The following is a 16,019-nucleotide window of genomic DNA, read 5'->3' on the forward strand; positions in this document are numbered from 1 at the left end:
GCACCGTCCGTGCTGGAAATGGCCATATGTTAGACGTCAGAAAAAGATCCAGTGCTTGGTAACATATGAAAGATACCGGGAAACTACACGGACAGACTGCTGCAGTGCCACGGTGCACCGATCCAAAACAAGATGGTTTATAAGCAGTACGGTGTCGCGCACTGCTGTGAACATATGTCTGGCACCCTTCCGGAAAGACCTTATGCAGGTAGTGAACCGGAGTTGTTAGTGTGTATTATTCTGGATGTATGAATACTTTGATTGCATGGTCGGCTTTTTACAGGTGATTGGTTGAGGTGTTAGCCAGTGAGGTGGCCGGGCGCAGCTCCCCGTGCTATGCGGGGGGGGGGGGAGGGGTGATGATAATGCCGGTGATTACTTTCACCGATGTTTTTAACTCGACGTAGGTGCTGATGTCTGCTTTTCCCAGAGGTGTGCTGTTTGGTTGTCGGCAGGGTGCATACTTATTGCTTTTGTGATCAATCCATGTTCATGTTTGTTTTTTCTCGGTCGCTCTACTTAATGTCAGAAATATTCCCGGAGGGAACGAAAATACATGACTAACTTAAACGCCAGTGCCCCATGCTCAGCAGAAGAGCTTATTGAAATGGCAAGGATTCGGAAAATAGAATCTTCCCTCAGCATCCATTGCATTTACTGAAGTTTGCTTTAACGCAGGAAACGGAAGTGCGTAACCTCTGATGCTCAATGAAATTGTTGTAAGTGCGAGGCTGCCGAGAAAAATGATTTCGTGACACTGCTGATCATATGAGCCCTACAAATAATCACGGTGTTTTACTGTAGACTTAAGGCGAATTGGAGAAATAGAAAGTAAGGGCCTGAAAACAAAACGCATGCGGATGTGAAGCAGACGATCCTGCTCGCTTTGGTTGAACATGGACACACCGTTCCGTCGGTCGGAGTCTTGCAGATGCCGCAGATGCACAGTATAGATGCCGGGTCGGACTTCTGGGCTCGACCCCGGTATCTCCTCCAGCAGACTGCGGCATGTTGGTCCAGAGTTTGTGACGTCATCACCCTAGCTTGCCACTAACGCAACAGAGCGCACAGCTGCCGGCCACGGTGTGCTGCAGGCTTCCGCGTGTTTGTCCAGAGCCTGTTACGTCACGAGGCCACTGGCCGATGACGTCAAAGGCTCCCAGCTGCAGGTCGCAGCATGCACCCAGCTCCAGTCTGCTGGTCCTGAACCTATGACGTCATGACCCCCGTTGTGTCTGTGACGTCACGGCCTGAGGCGGCCGCTTCAGGACGCCATCTGTTGGGAATCCCAGAGGACATTCCGGCGGCGGGCGGTGGCCAAGGGAACCCGTGAAAGAATACACACCAACAGGGGTCTGCACGGTCCCGACTGGAAATGGCGATGTGTTGGAATCTAACACTCGTTAACATAGCACTATGTAATAGGGCATGACAACAACAGACTACTTTAGTGCCACAAGGCACGACATCACTGAACCAAAATGTTGTTTACGCCGCCGCGATATTGACGCATCCGTGTTGAGCGTTCGTTATTGTGTGATGTGATGTTGGGTGCATTCAGGAGTTCAGCAGTTTGAAGCTATCCTTTGCTGGCCAAATGCTGATGCGTGAATTGCGCGTGCGATTCAACACCGTCATAATTGTTCACGTGCAGTTTAGTTTAGCGGACTCCGTTAACGCATAGGTGATACTCTCCAGGAAAGGTCTTGCTGAAGAAGCGAGTTGTGTTTGTGATTGTGCATTGTCCCATAAATATTAATGCAGACAGAATTGTTATTTTCAAGAGTTTGTGGGGGTGCGCAAAGCCTATTAAGTTGATTTAATCTACCCACAAATCCTGACATATGCCGAATTTCGACCACTTGTATTTGCGTCCGCGATGCCATAATTAACCTAAAAAAGTTTGTTGGTTCCGAAACTGTTGTGACGTCAAAGAATGACATCCCGTTTTCAGCTGATGTGATGACGGTGATAAGATATGATGATAATGACGCCCATGGCGCATGATGTATTTAGGTTTTTAGGGTACCAGCAGGCTAGACGATTCCTGCATTTTATTTGCGTAGGATTCTCCTTTGCTTTGGCCAGGTGCGACTCTCCGGTGCTAGGGCAGGGTGTCTGAGTTGGTGTACTTTGTCACCCGGCGTGTCCGTCCTTGACTGGTGGTCCGTGTGTTGCCCGGTGCGGTCCCGTGTTCCTCGCGGCGGGCTGCGACTGTAGCCAATGTCTCCGCCGGTGCGTACAGGCGTCATCGTCAGCGGGTGGGAGGGCCCGCCGTATCTGGGCGGGGTCCACCACGGCGTTGGGCGGGATGCGCCGCGTCTCACGCCTCTACAATGCCACAGATCAGTGACGGTACTGATTTCTTCAGCTCGGGTATCCCTCAAGCGGTGCACGACAGCTAGCGTGGGTGTTTCTGTCCGTCTCGCAGAAAACCCGAGGTCATTTGCTTCGTTTGTCGTGAAGCTTACGATGGTTGAGGCGCCACAGAATTTGTTCAGACATTTGCATGCTGAGTGGTTCACGCAGTTTTATTGGCAACATATGGAATTGGCAGAGGTGAAGCATGGATATGACCTTATTGCACAACCGGACAAGTTCAATGGTCTCTATCACACATCAGTTCACAATAGCGGCGTGGATGCCTGTGACGGTAACATCCCGACCCCACATGGTCAGCCGGTGACCCCATTGGCACAGGGTGACCAGCCTCACAGACAACTCCGTCCCGCCGGCCTTACAGCGTCTTCACACTTCTTTCTGGAGTGCGACGACGGCGAACGTGAACTCGTCCTGCTCCAGCATGCCGTCGCCGTCGGTGTCGGCGTCCTCCAGCACGTAGCGCACGTGCTCGAGCTGCCGGTGTCCGCTGAGCAGCGACGGCGCCACCTCCAGGGCCTGCTGCTGCGTCAGCTGGCCGTTGCCGTCTGTGTCTTCGGCGCGGAAGGCGATGGGCACGACCTCGGCCGGCGGCGGCTCGTTGGCCGCCTGCCGGAAGTCGGCCAGGTTGACGAAACCGTCGCCGTCGCCGTCCATGAGCGAGATGGTGTGCCTCACGTCGGCGGCGCTGAGGTGCGGCCCGCCGGCCCGTATGATGGGCTCGAGCTCGGCCGGCGAGAGGCGACCGTCGCCGTCGGCGTCCGACTGGTCCAGCATGCCCTGGAACGCCTGCTGCACCTCGTCGCCGGCGAGGCTCATGGGCATGGCGGCGCCCAGCGCGCCCGTCTGCGGGTGGAGAAAGCGCGTGAGGAGAGTGACGGTCTGGCTGTCCTCGCCGTCATCAGTACACAGCCTCACGTGGTCAGGAAGGTCGCCAGCGAGACACGTCTGGCAACACTTAACGGCCGGCGCAAGCGAACATCAGGTGCCGTTATGACGGCAGCGCTCCGTGATTTGGCCCTGACGTCACACAGTATCACTGCCCCGCCGCGGGTTGTCCACTCACCAGGGCGATGGCAGCGATCAGCTTCAGCATTGTGTTCGACTGTGTTCGGCTGGAACGGTCAATGCGGACGCACAGTATGCCGGTGGGAAGAATGTTTGGCAGACGGCCGCCGCGTCCCGCCTTTTTACGAATTGGTGGCCCGTCCACCGGCAGTGGCAGCGCGTCACCAGGAATGCAACGGTGGGGGGTGACACGGGAATACGGTGTGCCGATAAGCCACCCGCTCCGCCGTGACCCTGTGTCATCGCGTGAGCCCACCGCGGTGCCGGATGTCAGGAGACGAGGGCGGGATCAGCGGCCGGCATGACCTGTCGGCCCCCAGAGTGACGCCGCTGGAGCCACCACTGCGCGGCCGGCCGGCCCGGCTGTGTGACGTCACACTGCAGAGCTGCGCATGATGGCGCGTGTTGACGACAATGGTATATTATGACCAGCAGACGTCGCTGACCTCAAGGTCTAACCCCGAGCCCGATATCAGGACCTTTGACCGAGCTCAGAGAGTGTGCTGAGGATCACAGATCCACGAATGGCGCGTGTCAGGCTAATCACGCCCACCAGTTGGTGCCTGACCTGGAAGGTAATGCAGACTAGTGATGCGTCGATGATTTGCCGGTGCTGTGTTGCAAGACGTCGTCCTCCGTGCACTGGCCTGGAAGACGCTTGTCTGCATTTCTGATGGTTAACCATAGGTGGTTCCCCACATTTCCGCCTTTGGTTCCCCATATTTCCGCCGTAAGTTAGCTACTTGGAGGCAGACAATTGTATCATATTCCTCATACAGCGCAGGCTAGCCTGATGACTATCTTCGGTCTTCAAGATAACGCATAGTTCGATCCCTACACTCCCGATTTGTCTGCACTGCTGGACCTTGGTCGACGGTATCCCCCTGTTATTGACAGTAAAGTATTTGGGCAGTAGTTGCGGTCTTAGATTTGCCATCGCTCGCATCTGGATATATAGGCGAGCAGGCCCCAAGCAGGATATTCAGTTTTCGAGAGATGTATTGTACTTGTCTGTGCTTCGTGAATCATGCAGTGCCGTCATAGGATTCACCGCACGTAAAAGCGTAATTACGACCTGGCCTGAAGAAGGTCCCCAACTGGTTCTCATACAGTGCATGTCTGCCCAGCCGAGTGCGCACACAGCGTGGTCCCTTGTGACAGTGATAGGCTCGGCAGCCACGTGCATCTACGCGCGCCTGATGCGCTCCCTGGGTATAATACAGGTACAACTTGATCGATATAAACATCAATGGAATCCACCTGTTATTGACCGTAAAGTATTTGGACAGTAGTTGCGGTCTTAGATTTGCTATCTCTCCTATCTGGATATATAGATGAGCAGGCCCTTTGATATTCAGTTTTCGAGAGGTGTAGTGTACTTGTCTGTGCTTCGTAAACCATGCAGTGCCGTCATAGGGACCAGCGCATGTGATGTCCTAAGTACGACCTGGCCTGAAGATGGTCCCGAACTGGTTCTCATACAGTGCATCTCTGCCCAGCCGAGTGCGAACACAGCGTGGTTCCTCGTAACAGTGATAGGCTCGGCAGCCACATGCATCTACGCACGCCTGATCAGCCCCCTGGGCGTAACACAGGGTAGGGGCTGGGGGGTGCTCACCCTACTAGCTGCACGCCCGATACGCTCCTTGGGTATAACACGGGAGGTCACCCTGCCAGCACCCCTGAGGAAGACAGTGGAACCACCGATGATGCCGGCGCTTGCTTTCAGCGATGCTTGGTGAACTCGACGTTGGTGTTGAAATCAGTGTTTTTTCAGAGGTACACTGTTTGGTTGTCAGCATAATGCGGGCATGTTTCTCGAGCGGTCCATTCCTGTTGATGCTGTTTTCGTACCAATACTCTATTTATTGTTTGAAATATTCCTCCTAAAGCGCATAGCACCATCATCATCACATTCAGGGGTAGAGGGGCTGATAGCAACATAGACGCAGTAGGCCTGTGCTCAGCAACAAAGCTTACTGAAAGAAGAAAGCTTAACAAAATATATTCGTCCCGCACCCGCCATTGGTTCCAATGTAACACGATGCAATCTGGGAAATAAGAATAGTTTGTTATCTACAGTGCTGTTGTATGATTTGTTCAGAAGTGCAAAGTTGCCGAAAACAAAGATAATCAGTAGTACTAGCATTATTCCTCGTGAAAAAGCAGGAGAAAGGAGATATGGTTGGGTTGACATTTCGGCAATGTGCTTTTATCAAAGCAATAGGAGAAACACTCGAAGAATTGTTTGAAACCCTTATGCTATTGCTTCAATGAAGGCATGTTGCCGAAACATCAACATAACTACCTTTCCATTCTCCTGATTTTTGGAGCAACAAGGGTAATTCTACCGTCTTATCTATGTGAGTATTGCTCCTCGCTAGTGCTTTGAACATCTCACGTAAGCTTGCCGATAACGATGATTTCGTTTCACTGTTGGTCGTACCAGCTCTATACGTTACCACTGCGTGTGACAGTACACTAAAGACGTCGCGAAGCCACTCCAGCAGGCTGAACTACCTTCGCAAGCAGCCTGCAGCTAGTTACTCCAGAACTTGTGGCGTCACAAATCCGCGGCGGCCGATAGAGCTATCTCCTCCAGCAGGCTGCGGCGTGTTTGTCCAGAGCTTGTGACGTCACAAGGTCACTGGTCGGTGACGTCACAGGCCCCTCAGTCGCAGGTTGCAGCATGCAGGCGGCTCCAGTCCGCTGGTCCTCAAACCTGTGACGTCATGACCTCGTTGTGTCTGTGACGTCCCGGCTAGAGAGGCTGTAGCGGGTAGGGCGTAGAGGCGGCCGCTTCAGGACGCCATCTGTTGGGAATCCCAGCGGACATCCCGGCGGCGGCGACCGCCCGGGCAACCCCGTGGACGGATACACACCAACAGGGGTCTGCGCGGTCCGTGCAGGAAATGGCTATGTGTTCGGACCTGACACTCGCTAAGCTAACACAGTCTAACCGGGCATGACAACAGACTACCTTAGTGTCACAAGGCACGACATCACTGAACCCATGTTTTTTTACTTCACGCTACCCGTGATGTTTACGCATCCCAGTTGAGCGTTCGTTATTATATGCTGTGATGTTGGGTGCATTCAGCAGCTCAGCAGTTTGAAGCTATGCTTTGCTGGTCAAATGCTTATACATGAATGGCGGGTGCGACTCAGCACCGTCATATTTGTTCACGTGCAGTTTAATTTAGCGGACCCCCGTCAACGCATAGGTGGTACCCTCCGGGAAACGTTAAATTGAAGGAGCGAGTTATGTTTGTTATTGTGCGTTATTCCATAAATATTGATGCAGACAGAATTGTTAATTTCGAGAATTTGTGGCGGTGGGCTGAGCCTATAGAGTTGATTTAGCCTACTCACAAATCCTGATGTATGCCGAATTTCGACCACTTGTATTTGCGTTCGCGATGCTAGACCTGACATTACAAAGTTTGTTGGTTTCGAAACTATTGTGACGTCAAAGAATGACATCCCGTTTTCAGTCGATGTGTTAATGATAATAATATATGATGATAATGATGCCTGTGACGAGTGATGCATTTAGGTTTTAAGGGTATCAGCAGGTTGGACACTTGCTGCATTTTATTTCCGTAGGATTCTTCTTTGTACTCATATGCATTGAGGCTGGGATGGGACCCAGAAGAGCGTTAAAGGACTAAATTCAGCAGGGAGGGGGGGGGGGGGGGGGCTAAAAGCCCATTGAGGAGGCTAAATTCAGCATCGGGGGAGGCCCACGTCCCCCACGAAAGTATGCAATGTGACACCCCTAAATACAGACACAGCCTGGTCAGCTTTTCGCAGGTGGCAGGCTCATCTGCTAGCCGGTCAGGTGGCCGGGCGCGACTCCCCGGTGCTAGGGCAGGGTATCTGAGCTGGTCTACTTTGTCACCAGGTGTGTCCGTCCTTGACTGGTGGTCCGTGTGTTGCCCGGTGCGGTCCCGTGTTCCTCGCGGCGGGCTGCGACTGTAGCCAATGTCTCCGCCGGCGCGTACAGGCGTCATCGTCAGCGGGTGGGAGGGCCCGCCGTACCTGGGCGGGCTCCACCACGGCGTTGGGCGGGATGTGCTGCGTCTCACGTCTCTTCAACGCCACAGATCAGTGACGGTACTGAATTCTTCAGCTCGGGTGTGCCTCAAGCGGTTTACGACAGCTAGCTACGAACCTATGACGTCATGACCCTGTTGTGTCTGTGACGTCACGGCCTGAGGCGGCCGCTTCAGGACGCCATCTGTTGGGAATCCCAGAGGACATCCCGGTGGCGGGCTGTGGCCAAGGGAATCCGTGGACGAATACACACCAACAGGGGTCTGCACGGTCCCGGCTGGAAATGGCGATATGTTGGGATCTAACACTCCTTAACTTAGCACAATGTAACCGGGCATGACAACAACAGACTACTTAAGTGCCACAAGGCACGACATCACTAAACCAAAATGTTTTTCACGTTGCCGTGACGTGGACACATCTCAGTTGAGCGTTCGTTATTGTGTGCTGTGATATTAGGTGCATTCAGGAGTTCAGCGGTTTGAAACTATAATTTACCATTGAAATGCTTGCGCGTGAATCGCAGGAACGTCTCATCACCACCATGTTTGTTCACGTGCAATTTAATTTAGCGTACTTCTGTCAACGCATAGGTGGTTCTCTCCGGGAAAGGCTTTATCCAAAAAGCAAGTTGTGTTCGTAATTTCGTATGATTTCGTACGCATGAATACAAACATCGATGCCACTTTCTGAGATTGGTTCGGGCTGGCCTGAGCCACTAAAGTTGAGTTAACCTACCGAAAAATCATAAAAATCCCGGATTTTGACCACTGTTATTTGCGTCCCCGATGCTGTAATTGGCCTTCAAAAGTTAGTTGGCTACAAAACTGCTGTGGTTTCAAAGAATGGCGCCCCGTTTTACGTTGATGGGAGCATAATGATGATATATGATGTTTTTATGGTATGTATAATGATATATGTAGGCACCTACGGTACCATCATTTCAGATACGAACTGCATTTCATCGGCCGAATGATTCTCTGGGTCATATGCTTTGGAGGAGGGGGATAGGCTCGGAAGAGCAATGATGGACTGATTTCAGTATTGGGGTCTCAGGTCCCCCACGAAAGTGTACAATGCGACGCCCCCGAATACAGACACAGCCTGGTCAGCTTTTCACAGGCTCATCTGTTAGCCGGTCAGGTGGCCGAGCGTGACTCCCCGATGCTAAGGCATGATACCTGAGCTGGTGTACTTTGTCACCCGGTGTGTCCGTCCTTGACCGGTGGTCCGTGTGTGGCCCGGCTGTGACCGGTACGGTCTCGTGTTCCCGCGGCGGGCTGCGACTGTAGCCGGTGTTCCCGCCTGCTCGCACAGGCTCCATCGTCAGCTCGTCAGCGGGTGGGAGGGCCCGCCGTACCTGGGCGGGCTCCACCACGGCGTTGGGCGGGATGTGCTGCGTCTCACGTCTCTACAACGCCACAGATCAGTGACGGTACTGAATTCTTCAGCTCGGGTGTGCCTCAAGCGGTTTACGACAGCTAGCGTGGTTGTTGTTGTCTGTCTCGCAGAAAACCCGAGGTCAGTTGCTTGCTGGTCGTGAAGCTTACGATGGTTGAGGCGGCAGAGAAGTTGTTCAGGCATTAGAGCGGTTCGCGTGGTTTTATTGGCAAAATATGATGTTGGCACAGATGAAGCATGAGCATGACACATCGGTTTACAATGGGGGCTTCAAGGCCTATGGCGCTAACATCACGCACCTCACATCGTTAGCGGGCGGCCCCGTCGGCATAGGGTGACCGGCCTCACAGTCGCCTCCGTCCAGCCGGCCTTACAGCGTCTTCACACCTCTTTCTGGAGTGCGACGACGGCGAACGTGAACTCGTCCTGCTCCAGCATGCCGTCGCCGTCGGTGTCGGCGTCCTCCAGCACGTAGCGCACGTGCTCGAGCTGCCGGTGTCCACTGAGCAGCGACGGCGCCACCTCCAGGGCCTGCTGCTGCGTCAGCTGGCCGTTGCCGTCTGTGTCTTCGGCGCGGAAGGCGATGGGCACGACCTCGGCCGGCGGCGGCTCGTTGGCGGCCTGCCGGAAGTCGGCCAGGTTGACGAAGCCGTCGCCGTCGCCGTCCATGAGCGAGATGGTGTGCCTCACGTCGGCGGCGCTGAGGTGCGGCCCGCCGGCCCGTATGATGGGCTCGAGCTCGGCCACCGAGAGGCGACCGTCGCCGTCGGCGTCCGACTGATCCAGCATGCCCTGGAACGCCTGTTGCACCTCGTCGCCGTTGAGGCCCATGGGCATAGCGGCGCCCAGCGCGCCCGTCTGCGGGTGGAGAAAGCGCGTGAGGAGAGTGACGGTCTGGCTGTCCCCGCCGTCACCAGTACACAACCTCACGTGGACAGGAAGGTCGCCAGCGAGACACGTCTCGCAACACTTAACAGCCTGCGTAAGCGAACATCAGGTGCCGCTATGACGGCAGCGCTCCGTGATTTGGCCCTGACGTCACACAGTCCAACTGCCCCGCCGTGGGTTGTCCACTCACCAGGGCGATGGCGGCGATCAGCTTCAGCATTGTGCTCGACTGTGTTCGGCTGGAACGGTCAATGCAGACGCGCAGTGTGGCGGTGTGAAGAATGCTTGGCAGACGGCCGCCGGCGCCCCGCCTTTATACGAATTGGTGGCCCGTCCGCCGGCAGCGGCAGAGGCGTCACCAGCAATGCAACGTTGGGGGTGACACGGGATACGGCAAGCTGGATTGTCACCCGCCCCGCCGTGACCCTGTGTCATAGCGTGAGCCACCGCGGTGTCAGATGTCAGGAGATAAGTGTGGGGTCGACGGCCGGCGTGACCTGTCGGCCCCCAGAGCGACGCCGCTGGAGCCACTAGTGCGCGGCCGGCTGGCCCAGCTACGTGACGTCACACTGCAGAATTGTTCAGGATGGCGCGTGTTGGGCACGATTATATTTTACGGCCAGCAGACGTCAGTGACCTCAGGGTCTCACACTGAGCCCGGTGTCAGGACCTTTGACGGAACTCAGAGGGTGTGCGAAACGATCAGTGATCCACGAATGGCACATGTCAGGCTAATCACGCCAACAAGTTGGTGACTGGCCTGGAAGGTGATGCAGACTAGTGCGCGGTCGATGATTTGCCGGTGTTATGTTGTATGACGTAGTCTTCCGTGCACTGGCGTTGAAGACGCTTGTCTGCATTGCTGATGGTTAACTGTAGGTGGTTCCCCACATTTCCTTCTTTGGTTCCCCATATTTCCGCCTTAAGTCAGTTCATTGGAGGCAGACAATTTCATCATATTCCTCACAGAGTGCAGGTTAACCTGACGGCTATCTCTGGTTTTCAAGATAACGCATAGTTGCAACCATGCGCTCTCAATTTGTCTGCACTGCTAGAACTTGATCGATATGAACGTCGATGGAGTCCTCCTGTTATTGATAGTGAGTTATTTGGGTAGTGGTTGTGACCTCAGATTTTCTAGCGCTCTTATCTGGATGTGCAGCTGAGCAGGCTCCTCGATATTCAGTTTTCGAGAGGTGTAGTGTAGTTGTCTGTGCTTCGTAAATCATGCAGCGCCGTCATAGGGTTCATCGCACGTGATGCCCTACTTACGACCTGGCCTGAAGATGGTCCCGAACTGGTTCTCATACAGTGCATCTCTGCCCAGCCAAGTGCGGACACAGCGTGGTCCCTCGTGGCAGTGATAGGCTCGGCAGCCACATGCATCTACGCGCGTCTGATGCGCTCCCTGGGTGTAACACTGGGGAGGGGGGGGGGGGGGTCAACGTACTAGCTGCACGCCTGATGCGTTCCCTGGGCACAATAGTGGGGAAGGGGTCACCCTACAAATTGCACGCCTGATGCGCTCCGTGGGTATAACCATGGAGAGTTCACCCTACTAGCACCCTTGAGGAAGACAGTGGAACCACCAATGATGTCAGTGATTGTTTTCACCGATGCTTGGTGAACTCGACGTTGGTGTGGAAGTCAGCGTTTTTTCACAGGTACATTTTTTAGTTGCCAGCATAATGCGGGCACGTTTCTCGAGTGATTCATCCCTGTTGAAGTCGTTTTCTTACCAGTGCTCTATTTATTGTTTGAAACATTCCTCCTAATGCCCACAGCATCATCATCATCATCTTAAGTGGAAGAAGGGGTAATAGTAACATAGACGCAGTAGCCCTATGCTCAGCAGCAATGCTCACTGAAGGAAGAAAGCTTAGCAAAATATGTTCGTCCCGCACCGGCCATTGGTTCAAATGTAACACGATGCGATCTAGGAAATGAGAATAGTTTGCTATCTACGGCGCTGTTGCATGATTTGTTCAGAAGTGAGATGTTACCGAGAACATAGATAAGACAGTAATATTAGCCTTATTACTTGGGAAAACGAGGAGAATGGAAATACAGTTAGGCCGTTTATTTCGGCAGCGTGCCTTATCCAAATAATAGGAGAATCGCTCGCAGAATTGGTTGAAACACTTCTGCTATTGCTTCGATAAATGAATATTGCCGAAATATCAAACTAACTTTATCTCCAGTCTCCTGGTTTTTACGAAGAATCAGGCTAATTCTATTGTCTTATCTATGTGAATGATGCTCCTCGCTAATGCACTGAACATATTACGTAATATTGCCGAGAACGATGATTTCATTTCACTGTTGGTTGTATCAGCTGTACACATTATCACTGCGTGTGACGGTAGGTCAAAGACGACTGGGAGCCACTCTAGAAGGCTGAACGACCTCCTCCAACAGGCTGCCGCTTGTTACTCCAGAGCTTGTGACGTCACAAATCCGCGGCGGCCGATGGAGCTACCTCCTCCGGCAGGCTGCTGCGTGTTTATCCAGAGCTTGTGACGTCACAAGCTCACTGGCTGGTGACGTCACAGGCTCCAGCTGCAGGTCGCAGCATGCAAGTGACTCCAGTTTGCTGGTCCCCAAACATGTGACGCCATGACCCTGTTGTGTTCGTGACGTCACGGCCTGAAGCGGCCGCTTCAGGACGCCATCTGTTGGGAATCCCAGCGGACATCCCGGCGGCGGCGGCCGACGAGGGAACCCCGTGGACGAATACACACGAACGGAGGTCTGCGCGGTCCGTGCTGGAAATGGCTATGTGTTGGGACCTGACACTCGCTAACCCAATACAGTGTAACCGGGCATGACAACAGACTACCTTAGTGTCACAAGGCCTCACGGAACCAATGTTTTTGTCTTCACGCTATCCGTGATGTTGACGCATCCCAGTTGAGCGTTCGTTGTTGCGTGCTGTGGCGTTGGATGCACTCAGGAATTCAGCGGTTTGAAGCTCTACTTTACCGTTCAAATGTTTGCGCGTGAATCGCAGAAACGTCTCTGCACCATCATATTTATTCACGTGCAGTTTAATTTAGCGAACCCCCGTCAACGCACAGGTGGTACTCCCCGGGAAAGGCCTTATCCAAGAAGCAAATTGTGTTCGTAGTTTGTATTCATGCATTTCGCATGCATGAATACAAACATCGACGCTACTTTCCGAGATCGGTTGGGGGTGGCCTGAGCCACTAAAAATGAGTTGATCTACCGATCAATTCTGAAATATCCGGGATTTTGGCCGCTGGTATTTGCGTCCCCGATGCTGTAATTGACATTTAAAAATTGGTTGGTTACAAAACTGTTGTGATTTCAAAGAACAACGTCCCGATTTAGGCTGATGGGATTATGATAATGATATATGATGACAATTATATTTATGATGATGTATTTAAGCACCTGGGGTACCAACATTTCAGACACGAACTGCATTTCATTGGCCGATGATTCTCTTGGCGATATGCGTTGGAGGAGGGGGATAGGCTCGGAAGAGCATTGGTGGGCTGAATTCAGTATTGGGGTCTCAGGTCCCCCACGAAAGTGTACAATGCGACGCCCCTGAATACAGGCACAGCCTGGTCAGCTTTTCGAAGGTGGCAGGCTCATCTGTTAGCCGGTCAGGTGGTCGGGTGCGACTCTCCGATGCTAGGGCAGGGCATCTGAGCTGGTGTACTTTGTCACCCGGTGTGTCCGTCCTTGACCGGAGGTCCGTGTGTTGCCTGGCTGTGGCCGGTACGGTCTCGTGTTCCCCGCGGCGGGCTGCGACTGAAGCCGATGTCTCCGCCGGTGCGTACAGGCGCCATCGTCAGCGGGTGGGAGGGCCCGCCGTATCTGGGCTGGCTCCACCGCGGCGTTGGGCGGAATGTGCCGCGTCTCACGTCTCTACAGTGTCACAGATCAGTGACTGTACTGAATTCTTCAGCTCGGGTGTGTCTCAAGCGGTGTACGACAGCTAGCGTGGTTGTTTTTGTTTGTCTCGCAGAAAACCTGAGGTCAGTTGCTTGCTGGTCGTGAAGCTTCCGATGATTGAGGCGACACAGAAGTTGGTCAGACATTAGAGTGGTTCACATGGCTTTATTGGCAAAATATGATTTTGGCACGGATGAAGCATGGGTATGACACATCCGTTCACAATAGCGGCTTCGAGGCATATGGCGCTAACATCACGCATCCCACGTCGTTAGCGGGCGATCCCGTCGGCACAGGGTGACCGGCCTCAGAGACAGCTCCGTCCAGCCGGCCTTACAGCGTCTTCACGCTTCTTTCTGGAGTGCGACGACGGCGAACGTGAACTCGTCCTGCTCCAGCATGCCGTCGCTGTCGGTGTCGGCATTCTCCAGGACGTAGCGCACGTGCTCGAGCTGCCGGTGTCCACTGAGTAGCGACGGCGCCACCTCCAAGGCCTGCTGCTGCGTCAGCTGGCCGTTGCCGTCTGTGTCTTCGGCGCGGAAGGCGATGGGCACGACCTCAGCCGGCGGCGGCTCGTTGGCCGCCTGCCGGAAGTCGGCCAGGTTGACGAAGCCGTCGCCGTCGCCGTCCATGAGCGAGATGGTGTGCCTCACGTCGGCGACGCTGAGGTGCGGCCCGCCGGACCGTATGATGGGCTCGAGCTCGGCCGGCGAGAGGCGACCGTCGCCGTCGGCGTCCGACTGGTCCAGCATGCCCTGGAACGCCTGCTGCACCTCGTCGCCGTCGAGGCCCATGGGCATGGCAACGCCCAGCGCGCCCGTCTGCGGGTGGAGAAAGCGCGTGAGGAGAGTGACGGTCTGGCTGTCCTCGCCGTCATCAGTACACAGTCTCACGTGGTCAGGAAAGTCGCCAGCGAGACACGTCTGGCAACACTTAACGGCCTGCGTAAGCTAACATCAGGTGCCGCTATGACGGCAGCGCTCCGTGATTTGGCTTTGACGTCACACGGTCTCACTGCCCCGCCGTGGGTTGTCCACTCACCAGGGCGATGGCAGCGATCAGCTTCAGCATTGTGCTCGACGGTGTTCGGCTGGAACGGTCAATGCAGACGCGCAGTGTGCCGGTGGGAAGGATGCTTGGCAGACGGCCACCGCGGCCCGCCTTTATGCGAATTGGCGGCCCGTCCGCCGGCAGCGGCAGAGGCGTCACCAGCAATGCAACGTTGGGGGTGACACGGGATACGACAAGCTGGACTGTCACCCGCCCCGCCGTGACCCTGTGTCATAGCGTGAGCTCACCGCGGTGTCAGATGTCAGGAGATAAGTGTGGGGTCGACGGCCGGCGTGACCTGTCGGCCCCTGGAGCGAAACCGCTGGACCGCCCCTGCGCGGCCGGCCGGCCCGCCTGTGTGACGTCACATTGCAGAGCTGTGCAGGATGGCGCGTGTTGACGACGGTGGTATATTATGGCCAGCGGACGTCGCTGACCTCAAGGTCTGACCCCGAGCCCGATGTCAGGATTTTTGACCAAGCTCAGAGAGTGTGCTGAGGATCGCAGATCCATGAACGGCATGTGCCGGGCTCACCACGCCAATAAGGTGGTGACTGACCTGGAAGGTGATGCAGACTAGTGACGCGGTCAATGATTTGCCGGTGTTATGTTGTATGACGTCGTCTTCCGTGCAGTGGCGCTGAAAGCGCTTGTCTGCATTGCTGATGGTTAACCGTAGGTGATTGCCCACATCTCCGCCTTGGGTTCCCCATATTTTCGCTTTAAGTTAGTTTATTGGAGGCAGACAATTTCATCATATTCCTCATAGACCGAAAGGTTAACCTGATGATCTTCGGCTTTCAAACGCAATTCAAACGGTAACGCATAGCTCGAGCCCTACACTCCCGATTTGTCTGCACTGCTGGAACTTGATCGATATGAACATCGATGGAATTCTCCTTCTGTTATTGATGGTCAGTTATTTGAGCGGTAGTTGCAATCAGTGCAATGCAATGCAAAAATTGGGCAATAATTGCAAAGATTTGCCATCGCTGGTATGTGGATATATAGCTGAGCAGGTCCTTTCATATTCAGTTTTTGAGAGGTGTAGTGTACTTGTCTGTGCTTCGTAAACCATGCAGTGCCGCCATAGGGACCAGCGCATGTGATGCCCTAAGTACGAGCTGGCCTGAGGATTGCCCCTAACTGGTTCTCATACAGTGCATCTCTGCCCAGCCGAGTGCGCACACAGCGTGGTCCCTCGTAACAGTGATAGGCTCGGCAGCCACATGCATCTACGCACGCCTGATCAG

The 16,019-nt window shown here is 54.3% G+C and overlaps 2 protein-coding genes across 4 annotated transcripts in view; both read right to left on the reverse strand.

The window, feature by feature from the left end:
- The window catches only part of LOC119096253 (putative calcium-binding protein CML18), a 26,235-nt gene extending 11,421 nt beyond the window's left edge, over positions 1-14,814 (reverse strand). The window contains exons 1-2 of one of the 3 annotated variants that reach the window (XM_037219068.1): positions 14,758-14,814; positions 13,873-14,537 (exon numbers count right to left, since the gene is read on the reverse strand). In XM_037219068.1, coding sequence (XP_037074963.1) covers positions 14,061-14,537; positions 14,758-14,787 — 507 coding nt within the window. In that variant the 5' untranslated portion in view covers positions 14,788-14,814 and the 3' untranslated portion in view covers positions 13,873-14,060. Of the gene's footprint in view, positions 1-3,445; positions 3,484-13,872; positions 14,538-14,757 lie in introns of those variants that run through there. The other 2 variants (XM_037219070.1, XM_037219067.1) reach the window with 2 other exon arrangements.
- Positions 9,105-10,048, reverse strand: LOC119096254 (calmodulin). Its single transcript, XM_037219072.1, has 2 exons — positions 9,983-10,048; positions 9,105-9,762 (listed from the first exon to the last, which is right to left on the reverse strand). Exons 1-2 carry the CDS (start codon positions 10,010-10,012, stop codon positions 9,286-9,288), a joined length of 507 nt encoding a protein of 168 aa, XP_037074967.1. The 5' UTR covers positions 10,013-10,048; the 3' UTR covers positions 9,105-9,285.
- Positions 14,815-16,019: the final 1,205 nt, after the last annotated feature.

This window comes from Pollicipes pollicipes, unplaced genomic scaffold (assembly GCF_011947565.3).
Source record: "Pollicipes pollicipes isolate AB1234 unplaced genomic scaffold, Ppol_2.1 Scaffold_4295;HRSCAF=5057_pilon_pilon_pilon, whole genome shotgun sequence".
Lineage (NCBI taxonomy): Eukaryota > Metazoa > Arthropoda > Thecostraca > Pollicipedomorpha > Pollicipedidae > Pollicipes > Pollicipes pollicipes.

Excerpts from the sequence above, each read along its gene's own strand:
- LOC119096254 (XM_037219072.1), bottom strand. The coding sequence starts at position 10,012 with ATGCTGAAGCTGATCGCCGCCATCGCCCTG. Across the intron at positions 9,763-9,982 it reads TGATCGCCGCCATCGCCCTG|ACGGGCGCGCTGGGCGCCGC; the intron begins GTGAGTGGACAA and ends CTCCACCCGCAG.